The 14,073-nt window shown below is 37.5% G+C and overlaps 1 protein-coding gene across 4 annotated transcripts in view; it reads right to left on the reverse strand.

The window, feature by feature from the left end:
• SIDT1 (SID1 transmembrane family member 1) overlaps positions 1-14,073 on the reverse strand; it is a 107,058-nt gene that overhangs the window by 4,525 nt on the left and 88,460 nt on the right. For all 4 annotated transcript variants that reach the window (XM_039366628.1, XM_039366629.1, XM_039366630.1 and 1 more), the window contains 4 exons: positions 13,666-13,712; positions 11,018-11,123; positions 3,551-3,661; positions 476-589 (listed from right to left, as the gene is read on the reverse strand). In XM_039366628.1, the coding sequence (XP_039222562.1) occupies positions 476-589; positions 3,551-3,661; positions 11,018-11,123; positions 13,666-13,712 (378 nt within the window). The remainder of the gene's footprint in view (positions 1-475; positions 590-3,550; positions 3,662-11,017; positions 11,124-13,665; positions 13,713-14,073) is intronic.

Here is a 14,073-nt window from a genome sequence, read left to right on the forward strand (position 1 = left end):
TAATGGCAGTTTGTCAATGACCTCCAAGCAAGTAATTAAACACAATGTTGTGACTGTGACTCGTAATCTCCTGCTTGCTTCCCCATTGATTTGCTTTTTGGAAGCCAGAGGTGAAGGTTGCAAATGGTGATCATGTGACTGGGTACTGCAACCACTGTAAATGTGTCCTGGTTGCCAAGTGCCCAAATTGTGATCACATGACTGCAAGGATGCTACAACAACTGTAACTTCAAGGAGCAGTTGTAAATCTCATTTTTCAGTGCCATTGGAATTTCAAATGGTCACTTAATGAGTGTTTGATAAGTGAGGACTTATTTAGGGATAGCACCTATTTTCATTACGGAAGATAAACCATTTTCATTGCAACAAAGGAAATACTACAAACTATACAATATTTATACTGTTCAATAGGGCTAGGAATATACCTAACATGATCTACTTTAGGGCATTATTTTGTTATTAAGAAAAATCTCACCAAGAATGAAAAGAACAAGGCAGCAGCTGAAAGGAAGTGCCAGATATCATGGTCATCAAAGAATCCCAGAAGGATACATGGTCGGTTTTTTTCACGAGACTGTGCTGGAGTTTCCTGGAAGAAATGATAAAACCAGTGAATTCTAGATGTTCTCCAATAGAAAATGTAACCTTATGTCTGATCTAGCCTTATATCTCAATGATTAAATGTTCTTCTCTACCTAACTATGAAAAGCACAGTAAGCAAACTCACTAATCCAATCTAAGGAGGAAACAAGTGGTGAAGAGGATAAAATGGATGAATGAATCTATTAAGGTTTTCTATGTCAGGGCTTTTCAACCGGTGGTAGGTGTACCACCAGTGGTACGCGAGCACCTGGCTGGTGGTATGTGTAGGATGGGTTGAAAAAAAATGTAAAAAAAAGTGTAAAAGTGGATGAGGTGAAGCGGCAGCAGCACCACACAGGCTTGTGTCAAAGTCAGCTGGAACTGCAGGTTGCCTGGGTCCTACTGAAAGCCCAGGATCAAAGCGTGCAGCTTTGGCGGCAGCCTTGGGGGTAGCAGGCAGTCTCAAGCAGTCTTCAGTGGAGATTCCGCTGGAGCTGCGTGACGCATTGCCTGGGACCCCCCTGCCCCCACCCAGATGCCCTCACCTCCCCCAAGTGTTTTTTTTTACTCATCTGGTTTCAACAGCCTTCCCTTTCTCCTGTCCTTCTCAGCCTTCATGTGAAGTTAGAAAGTTAGAAAGTCTCATGGAACTTTTTTTCTTTTTCACCCACAAACACGTGGCAAAGGCAGAGAAACAAAAGGAGAAAGGTAGTGCAGCTGAAAGCAGGTGGGTAAAAAAAATGCTTGAGGGAGGCGAGGGCATCTGGGCGGGGGCGCCAACCTTACCCTGCATGGTGGCGAGAGGGTTAACAGCGGGTGCGGGGGCCCCAGGAGGAGCTGCACAAAGCAGGCAGAGGGGAGGCTGGGCAGATTGTGGGCGCTGGCAAGCGAGCAAGATGGGCAGGGGCACGAATCAGCGTGTGCTCAGAAACGCCGATCTCATGCTCCTGCTCATCTCATTTGCTTGCAGAAAGCTGTAAAGTTTACAGCACCACCTTTTGGGAGGGGGGAATAAGAATGGGCAAGCTGAGCAGGGTGGGATTGGTAGCTGCGTGTCGTTGCTCCGACCACCGTTAGAGGGCGTGGGGCGGCCCTCCCTGGCAAGGCCCTGCCTGCTTTTCCTGCCGCTCTCATAGCTATCCTCTGGTCACTGGGCTCAGCTCTCACCTAGAGAGCAAGGCCCGTTTTTGTCCACAGGTCAGTGCAGCGATGGGGCTGGAGCCCGAAAAGCGCTCCTTTGCACCTGGGGAGGGGCTGGAATTGCTGCAGCTGCATTTTGGCTCGGTGCTGAGGAGCCTCCCGGGGTCCAGTCTGGTGCTGAGGCTCCGCCATGCTCGTAAAAGAAATGCCCGGGGCTGCATGTGGCTCCAGGCTGCGGCTGCAGCAATGAATGAACTGCTTCCCCGCTCACTGCTTTTCTCCGGCTGCGGCTGTGCACAATGCACCAGAGGGAGTCCGGCAGCTGCGGCTCTTTCCCCGCCCCATGTGCTCCTCCGCTGCCTGCACTCTCCTGCCCCTGCGGAAGAACAGTGGCTGTGCTGGGCTCCCGGCTGCACTGAGTGCAACCGCCACTCCTTTTCAAAGGAAGCAGCCAAGGAGAAGCAGCAGGCAGGAACCGCAGCAGCCGCTGTTGCATAGCCGTCTGACTCAGCAACAGCAGCAGTGGCAGCAGCAGCAGCCAAACTCCAATTGCCTCCTCTGGGCTCTTTTATGCCCTCCCCGCTCCCATAGTGCTGGACAATGGGAGGGAGGGAGGGAAGGAAGGGACAAAGAGAGGAGGAAGGACAGGAAGGAAGGGACGGAGGGACAATGGGAGGGAGGGAGGGAAGGAAGGAAGGGATAAAGGGAGGGAGGAAAGGAAGGTGCCCATGCCTGTCCCACCCCCCTCCACCAGAGACTCACAGATCCTCCCCACATCCCCGCCCGCACCCCCCACAACCTGAGTGATGAGCTGGCCATGCCCCCTGGCCATTGACTTTGCTTGTCAAAAAGTTGCAAAAGATGATCACATGACCCTGGGACACTGACCGTCATAAGTATGAATCAGTTGCCAAGCATCCAAATGTAAATCACATGACCCTGAGGATGCTGCAACAGCATTAAGTGTGAAAAATGGTCATAATTTGCTTTTTTCAGTGCCGTTGTAATTTTGAACAGCGAATTGTTATAAGTCGAGGACTACCCGTACTTTATAATTTTTTCCTTTTTTTTTTTTGGGTCAAGTTTTGAAACCTTGCTGGGCGACTGGTGTTACTCGGATATTGCCTTATCCTAAAAGTGGTACAATGGGTGAAAAGGTTAAAAAGCCCTGTTCTATGTAAGCTGCTCTGAGATTTTTAGAGGGTATTTAATTAAGTAGCTATGTAATAAAATAAATATCAAATATAATTAAAATGTGTCTGATAGTACCAACTATATAATGCCCATGAATTTCAAATGCTAAAATGTCAAATAATTTTCTTCAGCAGCATTAATAAGGTTTTATAAGTAATTGGTGAAACTGAATTACACATCAAAAATATGATTTTGCTTTTTTAATGGTTTGCTCTGGCTTTACCAAACCTGGTATTTAGGCAAATAGATTGGTCCTTATATAGGTAGAAATTTACACTCTTGATGTTAAGGAATAGTTTTAACAGATGTGTTCTTTATAAATTTTTGAAATGTATTTATATTATAAAAAAGGGAAGGAGAAAATGGAATAATGTGTTACTATATGACCTACATTCAACAATAAGTTAAAGTATCACACTATAGTTTTATATTAATATTCTATAGGTCTTAGCATAAGAAATTAGGTCCCAGTGAAGGAAGCCAAAGCTGAGTTTTAAATCAAAACAAATTTGATTGTGAAATTTTGTCCACATGTTCTCTAATGCTTCTTCGACTCCTTTCCTTCTGGTAACTTTTGGTCATTTCAAATACTCCTGAAGTACAACAGAAACAAGAAAAAAGGGAAGGAACCTACCTCCCAGCTACTGGGGTTCTGGAAAAAGAAATAAAGAGCTGCAGCCCAAACCACAGCTGTGGCCACAATACAAAAGAGGGGGAATGGCAATAGCTTCTCTGAACTGCGGAGCTGGAAAGACAAAAAGTATAATATTAGAATGGGCATTTCCTATGAGATACACAAAAAAGACTCAAAATGGATGTAAGGGAGAACTAATCAAATTTTTAGAAAAGCTAGAATTTTCTCTTCAAGCCACTCTAGCTTTCTCTAACTTTAAAGAGCTTTCAACCCCAACCTTAGTTGAAAGTTAAGAGGAATCTGCCTGAATTTGTTCCAAATTACCATGTTCTTAGCATTCCTAGAAATCTAAAATGTGCAGCTATTCTAAAATAACAGCAGTTCACACCTGGTCCTAGGTCCTTCAGGAAGGGGGCTAATCTCATTTTTGACTGAAAGTATGGGGCCCTTCCTCTTCCTTCTTTTCACCTGGCATTTCCATATAAGGAGCCTGATGATAATTGTAAACTTTGTTTAATTGCGTTTTCCCCTTTAAGTTTGAGGTTGCAGAATGTAGTTAATACCTGTCTTTAAATTAATAGTTGATTTGTGCTTTTCCAAGTTTAGACAGATCATATGTATTCCTAATAATAATAATAAGTTGGAAGGGACTTTGGAGGTCATCTAGTCCAGCCCCCTGCTCAGGCAGGAAACCCTATACCATTTCAGACAAAAGGCTGTCCAGTCTCTTCTTAAAAACTTCCAGTGTTGTAGCATTCACAGCTTCTGGAGGCAGGTTGTTCCAGTGATTAATTGTTCTGTCAGAAAATTTCTCCTTAGTTCTAGGTTGCTTCTCTCTTTGGTTAGTTTCCATCCGTTGCTTTTTGTCCTGCCTTCAGGCGCTTTGGAGAATAGCTTGACTCCCTCTTTTTTGTGGCAGTCCCTGAGATATTGGAACACTCATCCTTCTCTTCATTAAACTAGACATACTCAATTCCAGCAACCATTCCTTCTATGTTTTAGCCTCCAGTCCAGGGGATCATCTTTGTTGTTCTTCTCTGTACTCTTTCTAGAGTCTCAATATCTTTTTTACATTGTGGTGACCGAAATTGGATGCAGTATTTCAAGTGTGGCCTAACCAATGGTATTAACACTTCACATGATCTTTATCACATGATGTTAATGCAGCCCAACTGTGTTGGCTTTTTTGGCAGCTGCAACATACTGCTGGCTCATATTTAAGTGGACACCAAGATCCCTCTCACAGTTGCTACTATTGAGCAAGGTACCACCTATATTATTCCTGTGCATTTGTTTTTTCTTGCCTAAATGCAGAACCTTACTTTTTTCACCATTGAATTTCATTTTGTTAGATAGAGCCCAAAGTTCAAATCTGTCAAGATCTGTCTATATCTTAAGCCTATCAAATATACAAAATGTGTACTCTCTTTCTCTTAAGAATAACTTCATCATAAATTAATATTCGCTGAGGTCTCTTATCCAAAGGCTTAAAAAGCTATAGTCAACTCTTTTTTTATTAAAAGTTTTACAAATTTAATACATTATAACCCAAACCCCTCCCACCCCTTCCCCCCTCCCCCACTTCCCAGAGCTGATTACAAGGTAAAAAATAAACAAATATAATCTAACTAACATAACCCGACTATACTATCAATCAACACTTTAACTCCTTTTCAAAACAAGTATTAACAAATTAAAAACAAAAATAATAATATAATTAAACCATAATACTAAAAATAATATAAATTCAACCATATTGAACTATTAAAAATAATTTAAAATCTACTCATAAGCAAGATAATACTTTTCAGTCTCATATTTCTTTTGAATATAATCAATCCATCTTCTCCAAACTGAAATATATTTTTCTTGTGAATGGTCCTTCAAATAGGCGGAGATTTTCGCCATTTCTGCTAAATTAGACACCTTAACTATCCATTCTTCCATAGTAGGCAAAGAGTTTTTCTTCCAATATTGCCCCACAAGTAATCTTGCAGCTGTTATAAGATTCAGCATCAAATCAATTTCTTTGACATCAAAATCTACAATCATACCCAGCAAAAATAATTGCGAAGTAAACTTTATCTTTCTCTTAAAAATCTTTTGAATATTCCACCAAATCTTAATCCAAAAAGCTTTTATATCTCTACAAGTCCACCAAATATGAAAATAGGTTGCGTCTAAGCTTCCACATCTCCAACATTTGGGCTGTAAATTAGGATACATGCGGGACAACTTTTGAGGATCCAAATGCCATCTACAAAACATTTTATAAAAATTTTCTCTTAAATTTTGAGCTTGAGTAAATTTTACATTTCTAACCCAAATTGTCTCCCATGTATCCAATAAAATCGGCTCTTGAATATTTTGAGCCCATTTAACCATACAATCTTTAACTAACTCCGTTTCAGAATCCAATTCTATTAAAACATAAATTCCCTTTATATGAGCTTGAGTTTGGTCTTTAATCTGTTTTACCAAATTCACATCCTCTAAAGTAATACCAACCTTTTGATCTATACTCCACCTCACTAACAATTGATTATACTGAAACCAAGAGTGTACAATATTTTCTTGCTTCAACTCAGCTAGAGATTTTAATTGCCAGTCCTTCCCTTCCAAACTAAGTAATTCCTTATAAGAAATCCTATCCAAATTCACTCCTCTAGATACCCCCTCTACAACGTGTCCGGGAATCCCCCAAATTGGAATTTTATAATTTAACCTATAATAATATTTCTTCCAGACACGTAATAAAGCATTTCTTAAAATATGAGATTTAAAAACCTGATCCACATTTTTGTCATAAATTAAATATGCGTGCCATCCATATAATAAATCCCATCCCTCAAGAAAAAGAATATTTTTATTTGTTAAGTTAAGCCAGTCACTAATTGATGTTAAAGCCACCGCATCGTAATACAATTTTAGATTAGGCGCCTTGAGTTCTCCTCTCTCCTGTGCATCTTGTATAATCTTAAACTTAACTCTTGGTTTTTTCTCTGCCCAAATAAACTTGTTAATCCTCTTCTGCCATTCCTCCAAATTTTTTCAAAATAGGTATCATTTGGAACAAAAAAAAAGAAACTTTGGAAGAATATTCATTTTAACTGCTGAGATTCTCCCCAGTAAAGATAACTGTAATTTTTTCCAATCATTTAAATCCTTTTGCACTTTTACCCATTATGTCTCATAATTATTTTTACACAATTTAACATTAGAAGCTATAATGTATACTCCTAAATTTCTCACTATTTCAAAACCTGTTAATTTAGCCAAAGTATCCTTTTCCTTCATAAACATATTTTTCGATAAAATTTTAGTTTTATTATTTATCTTAAAACCAGAAACCTTCCCATACTGAGTTAAAATTTCAACCAGATCCCTAACCGAATCTATCGGTTGAGATAATGTCACAACCAAATCATCAGCAAAAGCTCTTAATTTATAATCATTCTTATTTATTTTTATTCTCTTTATTCTAGATGATTCTCGAATTTTAATAAGTAAAATCTCCATTGTTAAAACAAATAACAATGGGAACAAAGGACATCCCTGTCTAGTGCCCTTTTCAATGTTAAATGCATCTGTTAATCCACCATTAATTATAATTTGTGCAGATTGTTGTTGATATATACCTTAAGAGCATACAAAAATTTATCCCCAAAATTCATTTTTTCTACTACTCTCAATAAAAATTGCCAATCTAATTGATCAAAAGCTTTTTCAGCATCCAAAAATATCAAAGCTGCAGGGATTTGATTATTCTTGTCCAAGTATTCAATTAGATTAACAATTTGTCTTACATTATATTTCATGTATCTTCCAGTTATAAATCCAGATTGGTCACTATGTATCAAATGCTTCAAAACTTGCATTAATCTATTTGCCAATATTTTAGAAAAAATCTTATAATCTGTGTTCAAAAGAGATATAGATCTATAATTTTTAGGCTGAGTCAAGTCTTGATTCTCCTTTGCGATCTGTGATATAAAGGCCCTTCTCCAAGATGGAGGTACCTCTGCTCCTAACAGAATATTATTAAAAATTCCTTCAGTGGTTGTATCATTTCTTCAGGTAACATTTTATAATAAATTGCTGTTAATCCATCTGTATCTGAAGCCTTACCAACCTTTAATTGCTTAATTGCCCAAATGATCTCTTCAGAAGTAATTAAACCATTAATGTCATCTCGTTGAGCATTTAAAAGTCTAGGAAAATGTGCTTCCTGTAAATACTTTCCTATATCTGAAACTTGTATACTTTCGCTAGCATATAGCTTTGAATAAAAATCTAAAAAACTTCTTTTAATCAAATTTTGTTGATATACTTCTTTACCTTTATAATTTATTTTCTCTATAATCCTTGATTTCTGTTTCTTTCGTGGTTGGTAAGCCAACCACCTACCAGGTTTATTTGCATTACAAAATATGTTATGTTTCATATACTGCAAATTAATTGCAGTCTGATCAGCTATTAACATATTAAATTGCTCCTTAAGCAAAGTTATAGAAACCTTTGAACTATTGTCCAATGGATTTAAAATAAGAGCCTTCTCCTTACGTTTAATCTCTTCTTCCAACTGTTTACGTTTCTGCATCTGTTTTCACCTATATGCATTATTCATATGAATCAAAACCCCTCTCATATATGCTTTACTAGCATCCCATACCATTGGCATCGAAGTACCCTTATACATATTGAAAAGAAAAAATTCCTTTAAATAATCTTTACATTTCTGTAAATTCCCCTCATGTCTAAATAAATTTTCATTCAATCTCCAAGTCCTTCTATTCCCATCTTCAGTAGATAACTCCAACCATACAGGGCTATGATCTGACAATATTCTAGGGAATATCTTGGCATTCTTTACCCTGGAAAAGAGATCATTAGTGATTAAAAAAAAGTCAATTCTGGAGTATGATTGATGCCTGTCTGAAAAAAAACGTAAAGTCTCTTTCTTCAATATTCTGTTCTCGCCAGATGTCTGTAAGTTCCAAATCATCCTTCAAATAAAAAAAAAAACTTTAGGTAATTTTGCGTCATTAGGAGATTTAAAAGAACCCTTCTTGTCTTTACTTGAGTCTAAGACACCATTCCAATCTCCCATCATAATAACTGATTTATAATCCAATTGAATTAATTTCTGATGTATCATCTTATAAAAGTATTTTTGTTGTTGATTAGGTGCATATAATCCAATGATAAGACATCTCTTACCATTTAATAAAAAATCAATAATAACATATCTTCCTTGTGGGTCAGAATCAATTTTAACTTCGGCGATAAATCTTTCCTCACATAAATTACTACTCCTCCTTTTTTCTGCGGAGCAGGGGCTGAAAAATGTACTCCCAGTCGGGAGTTAATCAAATACTTTTGATCCTTTAAAGCAATATGAGTCTCTTGCAAACATATAGCATCATTCTTGTGTTGTTTCAAGTAATAAAATTCTTTCTTTCTTTTCTGTGGTGAATTCAAACCATTAACATTTCATGTCAGAAACTTTGCCATCTTTAGTGGCATGAAGCCTTCGAAACACTGCATGTAAATCTGCAGTCGATGACCTTTTCGGTCTTGTTCCTCCCACTGGCTCTGAGGTAACCACTTGTTTTGTAGATCCAACATCTACCTTTTGCTGCTCTTTTTCTTTACGTTTATGAGTTGCACGAGTCATTCTTTGTTCCTTTGAGTCATCTTTTATCTCCAAACACTGCTGCATAGATTCAACCAACAATTCTTCTCCTACTAATGACATTGCTCCTACAGCCAACTGTCCTTCAAACTTGCCTTCATTTGTTTTAGATCGTGGAGATGGTGGTGCACCTGCCTTAAGAACAGAAGCATAAAAATCTCTTGCTTTTAAAATTGTATTAAGTCTGTAACGTGTCCCAACGTAGTTCACCACTATTCCAACAGGTACATCCCATCTAAACTGAATCTGTCGTTTCTTCAGCTCCTCAGCCAAAAAAGCAAAGTCCTTTCTTTTTCTGAGAATTTTTGGAGGTATTTCTTTCAAAATTATAATATCTTGAGCTGCAATTTGAAATCTCTGCTTGTAAAAAGCCTGTATAATTTCATTACGAAGTGATCTTCTGGAAAAATAAATAACTACATCTCCTGGTAAATTTCTCTGCCTCACAATCCATGAATTACCCTAAAAAAAATTCTATATCTTTCAACATTTCTTCAGGTTCACACCCCAAAATGGAGTGTAATTCTGCAGCAATTTCTTCTTTCAGATTCTCTTGCACATTCTCCTTCAAGCCTCTTATTCACAAAGCAAATTCCATATCTCTATATTGTGACATATTAATTTCATTCTGCGCTGTATCAACATCCTTCTCAACTTTTCCAACTCTGTCCTCTAATCTTTCAGCACTTCCCACCACCTCATCCACATGCTCATCAAGGCGTTCTACATGAGCTGCAAGTCCCTGGAGAGCCAGCACAATATCTTCTCTCATCTCATTATTTTTCTGCTCCAAAAGCTCTGCTGTCTCATGTTTAATCTGTTGTGCAGTTTTCTTGTAAAACATCCTGTAAATCTTTAAGTGTGAGTGCATGAGATGGGGGGAGGGTGGAGGAGACTTAGGCTTAGATTGCTGTACAGCCTGAATTACTGGAGAAGAAATTGAGCCTTTAGGAAGAGAAGAAATTCCAGGGCGTTTTGAAGCCATTTTCCAGCTTAAAAAAAAAACCTCTTCTTATAGCAAAATAAAATAAGGGGATAATAAAAAAAATCCCCCATACAAAAAAGAAAAAGGGAAGCTGACTCTTTAAATAAGCAGGGTCTGTTACATTATATAAACTTTGTTGCCATATGAAAATGAAAGTCTTTCTTAACAATATCCTTTCAGACAAAGAAACAGGATTCCTCCGCCATCTTTCCTCCCTCCTTTTGTTAAAATAATAGGTGAAGAAGATATTAATTCTTTCTTGAGTTAAAGTTTCAAATCATCACAATTCTGATCCTCCTGAACAGCTCCGTCTGCTTTTAGTTTTACTCACGATTCTCTTTAAGCAGCAGATGTGGAAGCAGTGTCTAGCTTCATTCCGAAGAACAAAGGCATCCTGGGATGTGGAGATGATCCAGACTCCGAGGGAGTTCACACCCTTCGTCTCTCAAAAATAAAATTTTGGGAGATTAGAGGAACTCAACCTCTATCTGGAAAAAATGCACCTTCTTCCCTTCTCCCGGGAAGAGAGGCTTCAAGCCGCAAAACAGCTGATGATCGCTGTTTTTGCCGGCTTTTACGCATTCCCGAGGCGGACGGCTAAGAAAAAGCCACCTCGGCGCGGCCATCGCCACCAGAAGTCCATCATAGTCAACTCTTAAAGGGCAGATCTGAAAGATGAGCGCTGAGCAAACATATTCTACCATACAACAATCTAATTCCCCCTTCAAAGCAGTCTAAGTTTGGCAATATAAAGGACATTAACTAACAAATAATAAGAACCACTTACCTTCATGATGACATAAAAGGCAAGATATAGCAAAAGATTGCAGATAAAAATGCCCAGCATGTAAGAAGCAAAATCCTTTGGCCGATATACAAGTCCAAAAATTGCACTAAAAGGGAAGAATAAAGGCAATGTAATCAAAGATGGTTGCATAAAACTATGCAAAGCTGATCCAGATTAATTTATTTAGAATAACTATGATTTTCTAGCCAGAAAAATATAACTATGTTTTAATGAATTGTTTTAATTATAGTTGTAAAGCATCTTGATCTACCTGAAAACCAAATAAAGATCATCCATTTGTCAAAACCTCTTGCCGTAAATCCACTAGTTTAATTAAAAATGGCTCCAGAGAACAATTAGTAAGTGATGGTTTTGTTTAATTATAGAATATTTGAAAGATTTAAACTTGATAAAAAAGCTTTGTTTTCACTGAATTGGATATCAATTTATGTTCTGGAGATGACCACTTAATTGCTAAAATATATAAAATGTTACTCAAGATGAAGATGATGTTACTGCAAGATGAATATGTAAAAGACTGCTTGGTAAAGTGGGCAAAAATGTTTGGGTATAATATAGATAAATGGGAGAATGTATGGACTAATAGATTAAAATTATATTTTCAAATATTTTTTTTATAAAATGATATATCATTGGTATTTGACTCCAGATAGATTAGCAAAAATGTATAGAGGGACCTCTAACAAGTGTTGGAAATGTAATCAAAATCCAGGTACAGTTAATCATATATGGTGGTCCTGCAAGTATGTGAAAACATCCTGAATAAATGTTATAATGATACTGCAGAAAATATTAAGGAAACAAATATTAATAAAACCTGAAGCTTTTCTTTTAGGTATTATGGATAAATCAATCTAAAAACAATTTTGGAACTCTGTTTCTTTACATGGTGACCGTTGCAAGGATTGTGCTTGCTAAGCCCTGGAAAGGAGATGCCGACTGTTGAAGAATAGATTTTAAAATTGATCGAATTAGCAGAGATAGTGAAATTAACTGCCTTGATTAGAAATAATGGGCTAGACAGCTTTATAAGAGACTGGAAGCCATTTGTGGACTTTCTACATGTTAAATACAATAACAGACGGTTAACAGAAGGATTTGAAGACTAGTATAATATTTGGGCCAACGTTGAGTGTTTTTCATTTTTTTTCTTTCACTTTTTATATATATTAGATGTTGGGTCGATTCGATTATTAGATAGAGATCTCATCTGAAATATTTGTTTATATAATATATTTTTCTTGTTAAATGAGGATGAAAAAGTTTTTAACTTTCGTAAGTTTCACTTTGCCTTCATTTGTAAGTTTATAACTATTTGCATGCAAGGGGAGGAGAATTTATCACATTTTTTAAATTATTTTTTTCAGCATCCAGCCAATTTGGATTTTTTTTTTTTATGTTTAATGTTGGATGTTTGAGTTGTTTTTTTTTCTTTTTTCCTCTTTTGTACACTTTTTTCTTTCTTTTTTTTGTTGCTCTTACTGTTGGATGTATATTTTTGTTTTTTTTCTGCTTTGTATTTTATTCCCATTGATAAAACATAATAAATATATATAAAAATGATTCTGACCATGACTCCCAGGCACTGTAGAAGCAAGTCTAAATCAAGCTTAAGTCAGAGTCACTAGACTCATTCAAGCAGAGGCTGTTCCTCTGCTGGGGATGGCAATACCTTTAGGCTTGATTAAGACTTGCCCACAACTGTGCATAGTTGTGAACACATATTTATGTTGTGAAGGGGTTGATGGGTAAGTGTAGGTTGCAGATTGGGCTGATGCACACATCTTCCAAATCTCAACTATGTGTTGCATGGAGATGTGTGCCCTACGTACTGACTGGTTGATCTAACTTCCTGTTGGGAGGCAGGCAAAAGGCAAGGCACGTTGTTTGAGTACCCCTTAGGCAGGATATTAATATTCACAGAAGTAGACTAGAATAAAATAGAGCTGGAAGGGACCTTGGAAGTCTTCTAGTCCAGTCCCCTGCTCAATAAGGAGGATCTATACCATGTCAGACAAGTGACTGTCTAGCTCTTCTTAAAAATATCAAGTGATGGAGTGTCCACGATTTCTGGAGGTAAGCTGTTCCACTGGTTAATTGTCCTCATTGTCAGGAAGTTTCTCCTTAATTCCAGGTTACTTCTCTCTTTGATCCTTTTCCAACCATTGTTTCTTGTTCTGCCCTCTGGTGCTTTGGTGAATAATGTGACCCCCTCTTCTTGGTATAAATATAAATGCAATAACAATGCAATCATCTCAAAACAACAGGCACATATGCTCCCTGATGTGCAGAGACGCAGAAATCTAAATCAAGCTTAAAGCTGAAGTATAAGGGGGGAAGAGGAAAAGAAGGAACTAGTATGCATTCCAATAGTTTGCTAAGCTAATTCCATAATGAAGTTTGGTTCCTATGCTGCAATAATCATATTAAGAATTCTGGAATTTCCAGGGTGGGGAACAAGGAATGGGAAGACATTGTTAAGTATTAGATAATTTGTCAACTTGAAAAAATGTTTTAAAAATAGCAGGCAGCACTATATCAGAGACAGAGCTTCTTCAATAGACACTTGTATCTCTTCATTGTACAAAATAAATCTACAAACATATAAGCATATATTTGCTACTTACAAAGACCAGTTAACCAGGTTCCCAACAACAAGCAAAATCATTCTGTCCTAGAGAAGAGAAAGAATAACCAAAAATGAACAACTGACAAGGCATGCAGTCATAAAGTCATAGCAACATTTTCCTGTTTTATCCCAATGCTTTCAACAGGAAATAATTAACAACATACTTAAAGTTATGTGGATGAAATAAAAAAAATCAAAATGGAAATATATAGAGCTCAACCGAATGGTGAAGAGAAATTGCTGGGAAGACAAGAAAGAATGATTGGAACAGAAAGGCACTGAAGTGCAAGAAGCGGCCAGTCGGAATGATTCCAAAACTCTTTATTACATTGCTAATGAACTGACTGGAATAAGGAATAATTCCAGTGTTGCGATCAGGAATAAGAAGGCACCAACTGGCGGGACA

Source organism: Crotalus tigris, unplaced genomic scaffold (assembly GCF_016545835.1).
Source record: "Crotalus tigris isolate CLP2741 ecotype Arizona unplaced genomic scaffold, ASM1654583v1 scf7180000020347.5012614909:4044961, whole genome shotgun sequence".
NCBI lineage: Eukaryota > Metazoa > Chordata > Lepidosauria > Squamata > Viperidae > Crotalus > Crotalus tigris.